At 39.8% G+C, this 14,565-nt stretch overlaps 1 protein-coding gene across 2 annotated transcripts in view; it reads right to left on the bottom strand.

The window, feature by feature from the left end:
* ZMYND12 (zinc finger MYND-type containing 12) overlaps positions 1-14,565 on the bottom strand; it is a 34,016-nt gene that overhangs the window by 18,083 nt on the left and 1,368 nt on the right. Inside the window, exons 2-3 of one of the 2 annotated variants that reach the window (XM_017541772.1) lie at positions 4,406-4,547; positions 2,928-3,099 (exon numbers count right to left, since the gene is read on the bottom strand). In XM_017541772.1, coding sequence (XP_017397261.1) covers positions 2,928-3,099; positions 4,406-4,547 — 314 coding nt within the window. The remainder of the gene's footprint in view (positions 1-2,927; positions 3,100-4,405; positions 4,548-14,565) is intronic. The other variant, XM_017541773.2, reaches the window with a different exon arrangement.

The following is a 14,565-nucleotide window of genomic DNA, read 5'->3' as shown; positions in this document are numbered from 1 at the left end:
CAGGAGAATTACTTGAACCTGGGAGGCAGAGGTTGCAGTGGGCCAAGATTGCACCACTGCACTCCAGCCTGGGCTACAGAGCAAGATTCCATCTCAAAAAAAAAAAAAAAAGTATTTAAAAAAATGGTGGCTATCAAAATGTATGAAGTATTTTTTTTAATGGTGGCTATTAAAATGTATGAAGTGGTAGCACAGTGCCTAAAACACCGTAGATGCTCAAGAATATCAGTTCCTCTCAAAATGCTAATTTTCCTTTTATAGTAGCCACCACTAGGGTATCTGCTAAGTCTGCTCCATACTCTCAGAATTGCCTCTCCCATTGATAGGGGTGGGTTCCTGTATTTCTGAACTATGTGACCCTGATCCCAGGGAATATAGATGGATCCCACACTCATGCCATGTCAACAAAATTGGAAATCAGAAGCTAATATTTTCCACTGCCTATCACAAAATGTAAAACATGTAAGTTGAAAAACTCCATCTGACATTTTGGGGTAGCTGTCTTCTACAGTAAGCATAGGGTAGACAAATCTGGTCTGCTGAAAGGGAAAATGATGAAGCAGATACCCAGAGAGTAGCAGAGGCAGGAGACAAGGCCCAGGAAAGAAAGAAAGGTGCCTGCGTTGGTTCCTTATAGCATTCTAATTCTAGTCCCTAATGAAGCCTCAGCTCCCATAGGATACTACAGCACCCTCATAAAGTTCCTCCTATTTGGAAGTCAAATTGTCTCTATTTGCGGATGACATGATTGTATATTTAGAAGACCCCATCGTCTCAGCCCAAAACCTCCTTAAACTGATAAGCAACTTCAGCAAAGTCTCAGGATACAAAATCTATGTGCAGAAATCACAAGCATTCCTATAAACCAATAAGAGACTTAAAGAGAGCCAAATCAAGAACATACTGCCATTCACAATTGCTACAAAAAGAATAAAATACCTAGGAATACAACTAACAAAGGATGTAAAGAACCTCTTCAAGGAGAACTACAAACCACTGGCTCAAGGAAATAAGAGAGGACACAAACAGATGGAAAAACATTCCATGTTCATGGTTAGGAAGAATCAATATTGTAAAAATGGCCATACTGCCCAAAGTAATTTATAGATTCAACGCTATCCCCCATCAAGCTACCTGTGACCCTCTTCACAGAACTGGAAAAAACCACCTTAAACTTCATAAAGGAGCAAAAGAGAGCCCACATAGCCAAGTCAATTCTAAGCAAAAAGAACAAAGATGGAGGCATCATGCTACCTGACTTCAAACTATACTACAAAGCTACAGTAATCAAAACAGCATGGTACTGGTACCAAAACAGAGATATAGACCAATGGAACAGAACAAAGGCCTCAGAGGCAAGGCCACACATCTACAACCATCTGATCTTTGACAAACCATACAAAAACAAGCAATGGGGAAAGGATTCCCTGTTTAATAAATGGTATTGGGAAAACTGGCTAGCCATGTGCAGAAAACAGAAGCTGGAACACTTCCTGACACCTTACACTAAAATTCACTCCAGGTGGATTAAAGACTTAAACATAAGACCTAACACTATAAAAACCCTAGAAGAAAATCTAGGCAAAACTATTCAGGACATAGGCGTAGGCAAGGACTTCATGACTAAAACACCAAAAGCATTGGCAAAAAAAGCCAAAATAGACAAATGGGATCTAATTAAACTCCAGAGCTTCTGCACAGCAAAAGAAACAATCCTTAGAGTGAACCGGCCACAAACAGAATGGGAAAAAATTTTTACAATCTACCCATTGACAAAGAGCTAATATCCAGAATCTATAAAGAACTAAAACAGATATACAAGAAAAAAACAAACCCATTCAAAAGTGGGCAAAGGATATAAACAGACACTTTTCAAAAGAAGACATACATGAGGCCAAGAAACATATAAAAAAATGCTCATCATCACTGGTCATTAGAGAAATGCAAATCGAAACCACATTGAGATACCATCTCTCACCAGTTAGAATGGTGATCATTAAAAAATCTGGAGACAATGGATGCTGGAGAGGATGTGGAGAAATAGGAACACTTTTACACTGTTGGTGGGAGTGTAAATTAGTTCAACCATTGTGGAAGACAGTGTAGCAATTCCTCAAGGACCTAAAAATAGAAATTCCGTTTGACCCAGCAATCCCATTACTGGGTATATATCCAAAGGATTATAAATTCTTCTCTTATAAAGACACATGCACACATATGTTCATTGCGGCACTATTTATAATAGCAAAGACCTGTGACCAACCCAAATGTCCATTGATGATAGACTGGACAGGGAAAATGTGGCACATATACACCATGGAATACTATGCAGCCATAAAAAACAATGAGTTCGTGTCCTTTGTAGGGACATAGATGAACCTGGAAAACATCATTCTCAGCAAACTGACACAAGAACAGAAAATCAAATATCCCACGTTCTCACTCATAGGTGAATGTTGAACAATGAGAACACATGGACACAGGGAGGGGAGCATCACACACTGGGGGCTGTTGTTGGGGGACCAGGGGAGGTACAGCAGCAGGTAGGGAGTTGGGGAGGGATAACATGGGGGAAAATGACAGATAGAGGTGATGGGGATGGAGGCAGCAAACCACAGTGCCATGTATGTACCTATGCAACAATCCTGCATGTTCTTCACATGTACCCCAGAACCTAAAGTGCAATAAAATACATATTAAAAAAAAGTTTCTCCTTTTTGTGCAGGCCAGCTTGAGTGGATTTCTGCCAGTTGTAGACAAAAATCTGTGCCATCTCCTTCTCCACCTTGTGCTAAACTTTACAGCAACCCTGCTATTCTACAATAGGTGTCTTGGTGCTACTTTCAAGGGTGACTCTTTGATCACTGGTGTGACCCAAACGTAGCACTACTTAAGGGATCCAGGGATCTCAAGTTTGTTTCACTCACCAAGGCTGGCCTCGGCCAACAGCAGGTAAGCAGGCACAAGCTCAACGGAGCTCAGGCCATACAGGTTCACACGGAAGCGAAGGGAATGCAAAGCTGCTGGTACAGCATCTTCGTGTTTCCCTTCAAAGAGGTATTTCTGGGCTACAGTGTAGCAGAATTCAATCAAATACTTCTGTGGGAGAGAGAAACAGACTATCTGAGAAGCCTGCAGTTAAAGGCAAAGGTGGATGTAGATGGCCCTGGGGATAATGCAACACCTAATGACCCAGTTAAAGGCACATAGTGAGCCTGTCTGTATTAGAGTAGATGTGAGGTTCCACATAGGTGATATAAGAAGGCAAACTCTGGGCTATGTGTTCCTTAAGGTCCAAAAACATGTATCTTTACATCTTAGTTCTGTGTTTGACGTAGATGAATGCTCAATACAGAGTTAGCAGATGAATAAATGAGTATTATTCTTATAGCTCTAATAAAACTTTAGCAAAGCTAGCATGTCTCAGGACAATCTGAAACTTTCTGCCTTCCTAGTTAATTTTGACAGAAACATCTCATTTTCCCTTCTGGAATTATCCTGTTTAGCGAATATCACAAAAAACCTTTAACGCTACATTGTTCGAAGGCCACTGTCCAAGTGTCCTAACACTAAAATGAATGGATCTTATGTTTAGAGATTTATGGCTTATAATAAGGGGCTAATTTTACAGAGTGACTGAGACGTTCAATACTCAATAATACTCAACATTATATATAATAATAGTGGTAAGTTTTGCTAACTTCCTTTGTTTATTTGGTGGTATATCCACATATCATTCTTAACTCTCCTATTATGTGGCCAGGCTCTTGGCTTCTGTGGATGTTACAAGCTGAACTGTGTCCCTCACCAAAATTCATGTGTTGAAGTCCTAATCTGTGTCTCTCACAATATGACTATAATTGGAGCAAGGGCCTGTTGGGAGGTGATGAAGTTAGAACAAGGCCATTAGATGGGCCCTAACCTAATCTGACTTGTGTCTTTATAAAAAGAAGAAATTGGACACAGAAAGAGATACCAGAGATGCTTGCACACAGAGGACCATGTGAAGACCCGGCAGGAAGGCGTCCATCTGCAAGCCAGGAAGAGAGGGCTCAAAAAGAAACCAAACCTGCTGACCCCTGGATCTTGGAATTCCCAGCCTCCAGAGCTGTGAGAAAATAAATATATGTTGTTTGAGCCACCCAGTTTGTGATATTTGGTTGTGACAGCAAATATCAAACTAATGCAGAGTATTTAGTAAATGTGTAAATAGCAGACTAATACAGAGAGTACTTAGTAAATGTGGAAAACAACTGACTGAATGATAATGAGGACTTAAAGATATAAAACAAAGTTTCTGCCCTCAGTGAGGTTACAATTTAGTGATCTCAACACAGTTCAACCTTTGTCTTGAGCAGCTTCACTGCACCTATGATTTAACCATGGAAAGTGCCATAGGCCCTACCTGCCGCTGCCGCAGCTGCTGCAGGCCATGCTGCCGTTCTTCCTCTGAATTGTAGAAGGGCATGGAAGTGCGCAGTGGAATCAAGAGCTGACATATCTTCTCATGGATGCTGTCCCAGTCAGCTTTCTGATGTACCACCCCACTGACAACAGAAACATAGACTTCATGATCTTTATATTTGGCATGACTTAAGATTCCATTAGCCCTCCTACTGGCCTATCCCTAGACACCAGAAAAGTCAGCAAACACAAACCAGACAGGGAGCTCAAAGCCATTTCTGAGACTCAAATCTCTTTCCTTTCATGTGGTTATTTGATAGTATAAAAACTGCATTGGGACTGGAGAGTATGTCGTTTCTGCAGGCACACATTCACATTCTGAAGTCATATAGGGATGTTGTGGCTATTCAGCTTAACTGATAACAACAAAGGCAACTTTAACTCTACTTTTTTTTTTTTTTTTTTTTGAGGTGAAGTCTCACTCTGTGTGACACGGTAAAAGGCCCCATAAACCTGCATACCTCAACCATACCTCGGCTTTCTGTTTAAACTGCTCTCTGTAACCCAAATGTGACAGGCAAGCAGTCCAAACCCATGCCATCTTGGCCCCTGCTACTTGTAATTTCCACCCTATCCAGACAATGTGTAAACAAATGCTTATCTTAACGTTTGTGAACTGCTTAAGTAACAATCAGGATGTCAAAAGTCCCCTGGCCCTCAGAATGTTCAGAGCCCCTCACCCTCATCTCCGCCCAGGAGGTAATTTACAGAATCTTCTACCCCTTGGAATGTTTGAAGCCCCTCACCCTACTCCTGCCCCTCACCCTCACTCCCAAGATGGTTGTACAGGTATAAAAGGTCTTGACACCCTCCTTTCGGGGCCACAGGCTGGAGAGACAGAGTCCTCTGTGGCCACCGGCAATAAGGACCCCGCAATTTGGCATACTTTTGTCTTAGTGTTCACTTCCTATGCTCGCTCCACTACAACATTTTGGAGGCCCAGCTCGCTCCAGTACAACATCCGTCACCCAGACTGGAGTGCAGTGGTGTGGGGGTGCAATCTTGGCTCACTACAACCTCTGCCTCCCAGGTTCAAGCAACTCTCCTACCTCAGCCTCCTGAGTAGCTGGGATTACAGGCACATGCCACCATACCCGGCTAATTTTTGTATTTTTGGTAGAGATCTGACCTCAAGTGATCTGCTCGCCTCAACCTCTCAAAGTGCTGGGATTACAGGTATGAGCCACTGTGCCTGGCCAACTCTACATTGCTTTAAGGTTATTTTCAAGATGTCTAAACACTGAAGCCTAAGTGTTTAGAGCCTTCCAGGAAAGGGAAAGGGAAAGGGAAAGGGAAGGAAAGGAAAGGAATTCACTTTTTTTCTTTTTTTTGAGACAGTCTTGCTCTGTTGCCCAGGCTGGAACTTCTGGGTTCAAGTGATCCTCTCTCCCTCCTCAGCCTCCCAAAGCATGAAGCTCCACACTCGGTTAATTTTTAATTTTTTTGTAAAGACAGGCTCTCATGCAGGATGGCCTCAAACTCCTGGCCTCAAGCCATCCTCCCATCTAGGCCTCTCAAAGTGTTGGGATTACATTGGCATTTGATGAGGTTTTAGGAGACCTTTTACAACATGTGTTCCTATAACCATGTTTCGGTGCTTCAAAGAGCACCACTAGCATTGTCTTCTGTGCTCCAGAGGGACCATTTGCCTAGAAGCACTGTGAATGTCCCCCAGCTCTAGTGGTACAGCAGGTGGTCTTGCATGTAACTATTCAACTCTTTGAAAACAAAACAAAATCTGTTATTTCTTTTTTAAAAGTAAGGAAGCATTGGTGTGGAGAGATGAAGGAGTCGCTCTAAGCCTGTACTCCAAAGCCAGTGTTTTTCAACCCTCCAGCAAAATGTACTGTGACAGTTTGGTTTACATCACAGCTTTTCTATTATACATGCATGTTTATTTTTAAACACTCAATTAGACACTGCAGATATAGAACATTTGCATCACTTCTGCAAATGAACTGCACTTCTACAGAGTATCTAGTCAAATCTCTTAAATAAATGCTTCTACGAATGACTCTCAAATCTATTACCCAATTCTGACACTTCCTCCAATAATTTGCTTTTACATTTTTAATTAACATGCCATAAAATTTAAAAGTATAGAATTTAGTGTTTGTTAGTATATTCACAAGGTTTCGTAGCCATCGCCCTAATTCCAGGACATTTTCATCACCATTTACAAAACAAAAAAACTCTATACTGGTCAACCACCATTTCCATTTTCCCCTCCTCACATTGATGCCCAGCAACCACCAATCTACTTTCTGTCTTTCTAAACTTGCCTATCCTGGACACTTCATGTAAATGGAAACAGACAATATATAGCCTTTAATGTCTGGCTTTTTTCCCTTAATGTTTTCAAGCTTCATCCATGTTGTAACATTTATAAATATTTAATGCCTTTTAATGACTGAATAATATTCCACTGCATGGATATACTACATTTTGTTTATCCATTCATCAGTTGGTAGACATTTGGGTTGTTTCCACTTTTTTGCTGTTATGGATGATAATGCTGCTATGAATATTTATGTACAAGTTTCTGGATGAACATATGTTTTCGATTTCTTAGGTATATACCTAAGAATGGAATTTCTGGGTCATATAGTAACTCTATATTTAACTTTTTGAGGAGCTGCCAAACTGCTTTCTATAGTAGCCGGACCATTCTACACTTCCACCAACAATGTATGAGAGTTCCACCTTCTCCACATCCTCACTAACGCTTATTTTTTTCTTTTTCTATCTTTTAATTATAGTCATCCTAGTAGAAGCAGTATATCATTTTGGTTTTGATTTACATTTCCCTAATGTCTAGTAATGTTGAGCATCTTTTCAAGTGCTTGTTGGCCATTTGTATATCTTCTTTGGACAAATATTTAAATCCTTTGCTAATTAAAAAAAATTATTTTAAACTTTTTGTAGAAACAGAGTATTGCTATGAGGCCCAGGCTGGTCGCAAACTCTTGGCCTCAAGCAATCCTCCTGCCTCAACCTCTCAAAGTACTGAGATTATAGGAGTCAGCCATTGCATCCAGTTCCCCAGGCCTTTTTTAAAAAAACAAAACAAAACAAAACAAAAACGGGGCCTTTGTCTTTTTATTGTTGGGTTTTAAGAGTTCTTCACATACTCTGGATACTAGAACCTTATCATATATAAGATTTGCAAGTGTGAATGGGTTGTCTTTTCACTTTGATAGTGTTCGCTGATGCACAAAAGGTTTTAATTTTGACAGTGTCCAACCAATCTGTTTTTCTTTCTTTTTCTTTTTTTTGTTGAAATGGAGTTTTGCTCTTGTTGTCCAGGCTGGAGTGCAGTGGTACAGTCTCGGCTCACTGCAACTTCTGCCTCCCCAGTTCAAGCGATTCTCCTGCCTCAGCCTACCGAGTAGCTGGGATTACCCGCATGCACTGTCACACCAGCTAATTTTGTATTTTTAGTAGAGACGGGTTTCTCCATGTTGGTCAGGCTGGTCTTGAATTCCTGTGAACTCCTCAGGTGATCCGCCCACCTCGGCCTCCCAAAGTGCTGGGATTACAGGGGTGAGCCACCCTGCCCCGCCCTAATCTGTTTTTCTTTAGTTCCTTGTGCTTTTGATGTCATGTCTAAGAAATGGTTGCCTAATCCAAGCTCATGCAGATTTACCACTATGTATCCTTCTAAAAGTTTTATATTTTTAGCTGTTACATTTAAATCTTTGTATGTGGTTAATTTTTTTAATAACTAATGTAAGGCAGAGGTCCAAATTCATTCCTGTTCTTAGGGAGAAAGCTCCCAGTCTTTGATCTTAAATTAAGTACGATGTCTACCATTTGTTTCTCTGTTTTTCAAAGATGCCCTTTACGAAGTTACAGAAGTTCCCTTCTATTCCTAGTTTAAATGTTTTTATCATAAAGGTTGTTGAATTCTGTCAAGAGCTTTTTCTGCATCTATTGAGATGATATTTTTATTAGAATATTTTTTATCCTTTATTCTATTAATATGGTGTATTACATTGATTGATATTTGTAAGTTTGACCAACCTTGAATTTCTGGAATAAATCCCACTTTGCTATGACATATAATCCTTTTTATACGTTGCTGGATTTGGTTTGCTAGTATTTTGTTAAGGATTTTTGCATCTATACTCCTAATGGATAGTAGTCTATAGTTTTGTTATCAGGATAATACTAGCTTTATAGGATGTGTTAAATTGCTCCTTTCTGTTTTCTCTGGAAAGTGTTTGGGAATAATTGGTGTTAATCCTTCTATAACGTTTGGAAGAATTCACCAGTGAAGTCATCTGTTCCTGAGCTTTTCTTGTAGGGATTTTTTTTTTTTTATTAGTAGGTAAATTTCTTTACTTGTAGATCTATTCAGATATTCTATTTCTTCTTAGGTCAGTTCTGGTAGCTTGTGTCTCTTTAGAAATGTGTCCATTTCAACTAAGTTATCTAGTTTCTTGGCATGCAATTGCTCATAGTGTTCTCTTATAATCTCTTTTATTTCTGCAAGGTTGGTAGTAATGTCCTCACTTTCATTTCTGATTTTAGTAATCTGAATCTTCTTTTCTAGGCCAGTCTAGCTAAAGGTTTGTCAATTTTGTTGGTCTTTTCAAGGACCCAACATTCGGTCTCATTGATTCTCTCTGTAGTTTCTTTATTCTCTGTTTTGTTTATCTCATCTCTGCTCCAATCTTTAATTTTCCTTTCTTCTGCTAGCTGTGTCTAGACCCAAAACAGGACTGGGCATAAAGGAGTTGATAAATATGTTTTAGATTTCTCTTCTTTTTCTAGTTTCTTTTTCTTTTTTTTTTTTTTGAGACAGAGTTTCACTCATGTTACCCAGGCTAGAGTGCAATGGCGCTATCTCGGCTCACCGCAACCTCCACCTCCTGGGTTCAGGCAATTCTCCTGCCTCAGCCTCCTGAGTAGCTGGGATTACAGGCACGCGCCACCATGCCCAGCTAATTTTTTGTATTTTTAGTAGAGACGGGGTTTCACCATGTTGACCAGGATGGTCTCGATCTCTTGACCTCGTGATCCACCCGCCTCGGCCTCCCAAAGTGCTGGAATTACAGGCTTGAGCCACCGTGCCCGGCCCTTTTTCTAGTTTCTTAAGATGGAATGCTAGGTTACTGATTTGAGATCTTCTTTTCAATGTATATAAGCGTAAATTGATAGGAGTTGTAAATTCATATAGCACCCTCTGAGTACTGCTTTGCCAGCATCTAAGTTTTAGTATGTTGTTTTTATTTTCATTTATCTCAAAGCATTTTCTAATTTCCCTTGTAATTTCTTCTGTGGCTTATTGGTTAAGAGTGTGTTTTTCCACATATTTATAAATTTACCGAATTTCCTTCAGTTATTGACTACTAATTTCACTCCATGTAGTTGCAGAACCTACTTTGTATGAAATCAATCCTTATAAAGTTATTGAATTTTGTTTTATGGTCTAACATATGGTCTATCCTGAAGAATGTTCTATATGTACTAGAGAAGAATAGGCATTCTGCTGTTATTGAATGGTGTTCTATAGATATCTGTTAGGTCTAGTTGGTTTACAGAGTGGGTCAAGTCTTATATTTCCTTGCTGATCCGTCTAACTGTTCTATGCATTACTGAAAGTAGGATATTTGATCTTCTATCTAGTTGTTCCATTCATTACTGAGAGTGGGATATTTGATCTTTCATCTAGTTGTTCTGTTCATTACTGAGAGTGGGACATTTGATCTTTCATCTAGTTGTTCTGTTCATCACTGAAGGTAGGATATTGAAGTCTCCAACTATTATTATTGAATTGTCTATTTTTCTCTTCAATTCTGTCTGCTTTTGCCTCATGTATTTGGAGGCTCTGTTGTTAGACACATACAATCATGGTTTTTTGCATTTCTATTGCTTATTACACATTATCACTTAACTGTAGGTTAACAGCTTGATTCCATTTACACATATTTTAAAACAGGTAAGAAAAATCTAGAGGAGGAGTCAGAAAAGTTTTTCTGTAAAGGGTCAGATAAATATTTTAGGCTTCAGAGCTATAGGGTCCCTGTTTTAATTACTCAACTCTGCTGTTGTAGCACAAAAGCAGCCACAGACAATACACAGCTGTGTTCAAACACCTTCTTGGGCAATATTGACACCTTCTTGGACAACAGAAATGCAATTAAAGTATTTTCTTTATAAATCATGACTGCTACCAAAGAAATGACAGAAACCATTTTAAAAAGTTTTTGGGGCTGGGTGCGGTGGCTCACACCTGTAATCCCAGCACTTGGGGAGACCAAGGTGAACGAATCATGAAGTCAGGAGTTTGAGACCAGGCTGGCCAACATGGTGAAACCCTGTCTCTACTAAAAATACAAAAAATTAGCTGGGCGTGGTGGCGGGCACCTGTAATCCCAGGTACTCGGGAGGCTGGGGCAGGAAAATTGCTTGAACCCAGGAGGTGGAGGTTGCAGTGAGCTGAGATTGTGCCATTGCACTCGAGCCCTGGCGACAGTGAGATTCTGTCTCAAAAAAAAAAAAAAAAAAAAAGTTTTTGGGGAGGTAGAGAATTACTGTCAACAGATCAATAAAAGCACTTAGCCAGGATATAGCTGAGTTCCACAGGGAATTTATCAAGTGGGGCTTGTAAGCAACAGAAATGTTAACTTAGATGCCTGAGCTTTTGTTACACTGAGAGCAACTGACATATCTTGCCTTTCTAAATAAACTGAGCTTTATTTATATATTTGCGGGCTCCCTGATTATTGATCTGTCCCCCCCCAACACCTATCATAGGGTCACGGATAAAGTAGGAATGGATAAATGCTTTCAATGAGGGCTCACGATTAAGTAGCTTGTGAGCGAGACATGTTTTGTTTGGCTATTATCATATTTTTTTTAAGCTGAATATGAATGTCTTTAGGCAGGGCATTCATTCTACAATTCACCACTGATCCTATAGCTTCCTATTATTGAATACCACTTCACTGTTTGTTTTCTTAGTATCTGCAATTTTTTCGCCATAGTTTTTCCTTGTATTTGACATACGGGGCACAAATTTAAAAATGCCTTCACTGGCCAGGAGGCGAAAACAAATGGTGAAGTGGTATTCAGTAACAGGAAGCAATAGTATTTGTAGTGAATTACAGAATGTATGCCCTGCCTAAAGACATTTAAATTCATGCAAACCTACGGTACTGAAGTCTCTTTTACCTGTCATCAGTGTTTTAGTATGTACTTCCATAAAATTATCTTTTCTTAAAAATGTTCTACTGTCCTGTAATTCCAGAACTTTGGGAGGCCAAGCCGGGTGGATCACAAGGTTAGGAATTCCAGACCAGCCTGGCCAATATGGTATAACTCCGTCTCTACTAAAAATACAAAAAAATTAGCTGGGTGTGGTGGTGCATGCCTGTAATCCCAGCTACTCAGAAGGCTGAGGCAGGAGAATTGCTTGAACCTGGAAGTGGAGGTTGCAGTGAGCCGAGATTGTGCCACTGTACTCCAGCCTGGGTGTCTTGAGAGAGACTCTATCTCAAAAAAAAAAAAGTTCTACTGTGTCTCTAAGTAAATAAAAATGTGCTATTCTCTGAGAATGGTTATAATCCAATATAAAGCAATATGCACAAGATTGCATACACTATATAAAATGAATGTATTCAGAGAAAGGAACAGAAGGAAATTCACCAAAATTTCAGGTTATTAATCTCTAGGTTGTGGGATTAAGGATTATTTTTCTTTATTTTTTGTATTTTCATGTTTTCTGCAGTGTGCATGAATTGCATTTATAATCAGGAAAAAAATTCTTTTGCAGAAAAAGCTTTCACAAATTCAAACTGACTTTCTTCCTCCTTAAATTTAGGATGATGAAAAAGAATATTTATTGTGCGCCAATGTGATTCCAGGCAGGGTATTAGATGCTTTACATTCAATCATCAAAACCTACAGAACAACGACCTCAGTTTTATCAAAAAATCTTGAAATCTCCAAGACAGAAAGACATAGAAATCTGGAGAAAAGGAAGCAAAAAAGAAAAGGAGAAAGTCTTAAAGCGAATTAAAAGAAAAAAATTGAGGACAAGGGTATAGAAGATGATAATTTATACATGAATTAATCAGATATTAGTGACAACTATTTCTTCCTTTTTCATGTTTTTATTTTTTTGCCCAAGGAATAAAAGCACAAGTGCCAACTATTTCAAGACACTTTGCTAGAGATTACGGGTCATACACTTGACAGGTTAGACATAGATAAAAAGTTAGCATACGTATGACAGTCCCTTTGTACACATTTAACATAGTACCTGGCATTAATGGAGCATAACAAAATTGAAATAACACACTCATCAACAACTAAAATGAAGAGGGGAAATACGAGTCATCTGAGAGATAGAGTATTGTAAAGTTAGTTCAGAGGAAGAAGGAATTACTTCCAGCTGGAGGGATAAAGAGGACAGGGGTGTTTAAAGGAAAAAGTCAGTGCTCATATCAGGCAAAGGGGGTTGACTCTTTCCCAAGCCTGGGTGCCAGGTCTGTACTCAGCTGTTTACTGGCCATCTCTCCAGGGGTGACCCAAAGGCCTCTCAAACTCTATGCCAACATTCAAACCTGACACCCACCATCTTTTCCCCATGTTCCTTGTCCAAGTTAACGGGTTTATTATCCATTCAGAAGTTCATTTATTCAACAGATGTTCATTGAATGTCTGGTATGTGTGGGCACAAGGTCTAATAAAAGACACAGACATCAGACAAGCAAACACAAAAATATAAAAGTACAGGAAAAGCAAAGAAAAATGGTACTGTGAGACAGAAAAGAATGATGGGGAGTTGAGACTGGGTTTAGATCTCTTTGAAGAAATGACATTTAAACTGAGAACTGAAGGATGAAAGGGAGCCAGGAAGGTTTGTAGTTGAAGGGGAGGTTCCTGGTAGAGAAAACAGTCTGGGAAAAGAAATTGACGGAAGAAAGGGCTTAGCAAATTAGAACTTCAGTTCTCTATAACTACAGCAAAGAAAAAAAATGGGTGAGTGTGATGGGAAATGAAGGTAGAGAAATAGCCAGGACCTTGTAGTTTCTGTTACAAATTCTTAATTGTATTCTAAACGCAATGAAGCCACCAAAGAGGAGACAGCAATGAAAACACAGATGCCATTCCTGCCCTTGTGGGGCATACAGCCTAATGAAGGAAATAAATGATTTCAGTCCATGACCTAAATGTTAGGATAGGGGACATACTAAGTGTTTTGAAAACACTGAGGAGGAACACCTAGGCCAGTATAAGAAGGTACTGCAACAGCTTCTTTATCTGTTACGCAGCTGTCAGTGTTTACCTTCCTCTCTATCCTCCATACCGCAGCCCATCCTCTTTCCTTAACACAAATGACAGCATGCCAGCTCAAAACGATCCATGGTTTCCCATGGGATAAATTCCAAACCCTTGATCTCATGGCACAGTCTGGCCCTAACATTTATCTTCTTGGTTTAAACTTCACAATGATGTTCAATTTTTTTTTTGAGAGAGTGTTTCGCTGTTGTTGCCCAAGATGGAATGCAATGGCTCGATCTCAGCTCCCTGCAACTTTCACCTCCTGGGTTCAAGTGATTCTCCTGCCTCAGCCTCCTGAGTAGCTGGGATTACAGGCGTGCGCCACCATGCCTGGCTAATTTTGACCCAACCTATAGTATGAAATACATTTTCCCTGTACACACACATCCACATAAAATGCTAAGACAAAAGTTTCAAGAAACAATTCAGATAGGATTAACCTGATATCTTCTACTCATTCTATGTTCTTTTTGTTGTTTTCTCTAAACGGTGCTTGTGACTTATTCATGAACTGCTAAAGGGCTTTGGCCTGCAGTTTGAAAATCACTGACTGCTCGCTCCATCACTGTGTTCTCCACTCAGCTCTTAGTAAACTCTGTTCTTTTGTCATTTGCCCTAACAGTCCCGGATTCAGGGAATGTCCTGCCCTTTTTCACTATTCCTGTACACAGCAAGTTCTGACTGCCCTCTCAAAATGCAGCTCAAATGCTTCTTCTACAGAGAAAGCTTTCCACATACTGCCCCATTCACTATGTTTCCATCCTCAGAGGTCCCAGAGTTTGGCACACCCTGACTGATACATTTGTC

Source organism: Cebus imitator, unplaced genomic scaffold (genome assembly GCF_001604975.1).
Source record: "Cebus imitator isolate Cc_AM_T3 unplaced genomic scaffold, Cebus_imitator-1.0 Scaffold136, whole genome shotgun sequence".
In the NCBI taxonomy this organism is placed as follows: Eukaryota; Metazoa; Chordata; class Mammalia; order Primates; family Cebidae; genus Cebus; species Cebus imitator.
This window is presented reverse-complemented; position numbering and strand designations above follow the sequence as displayed.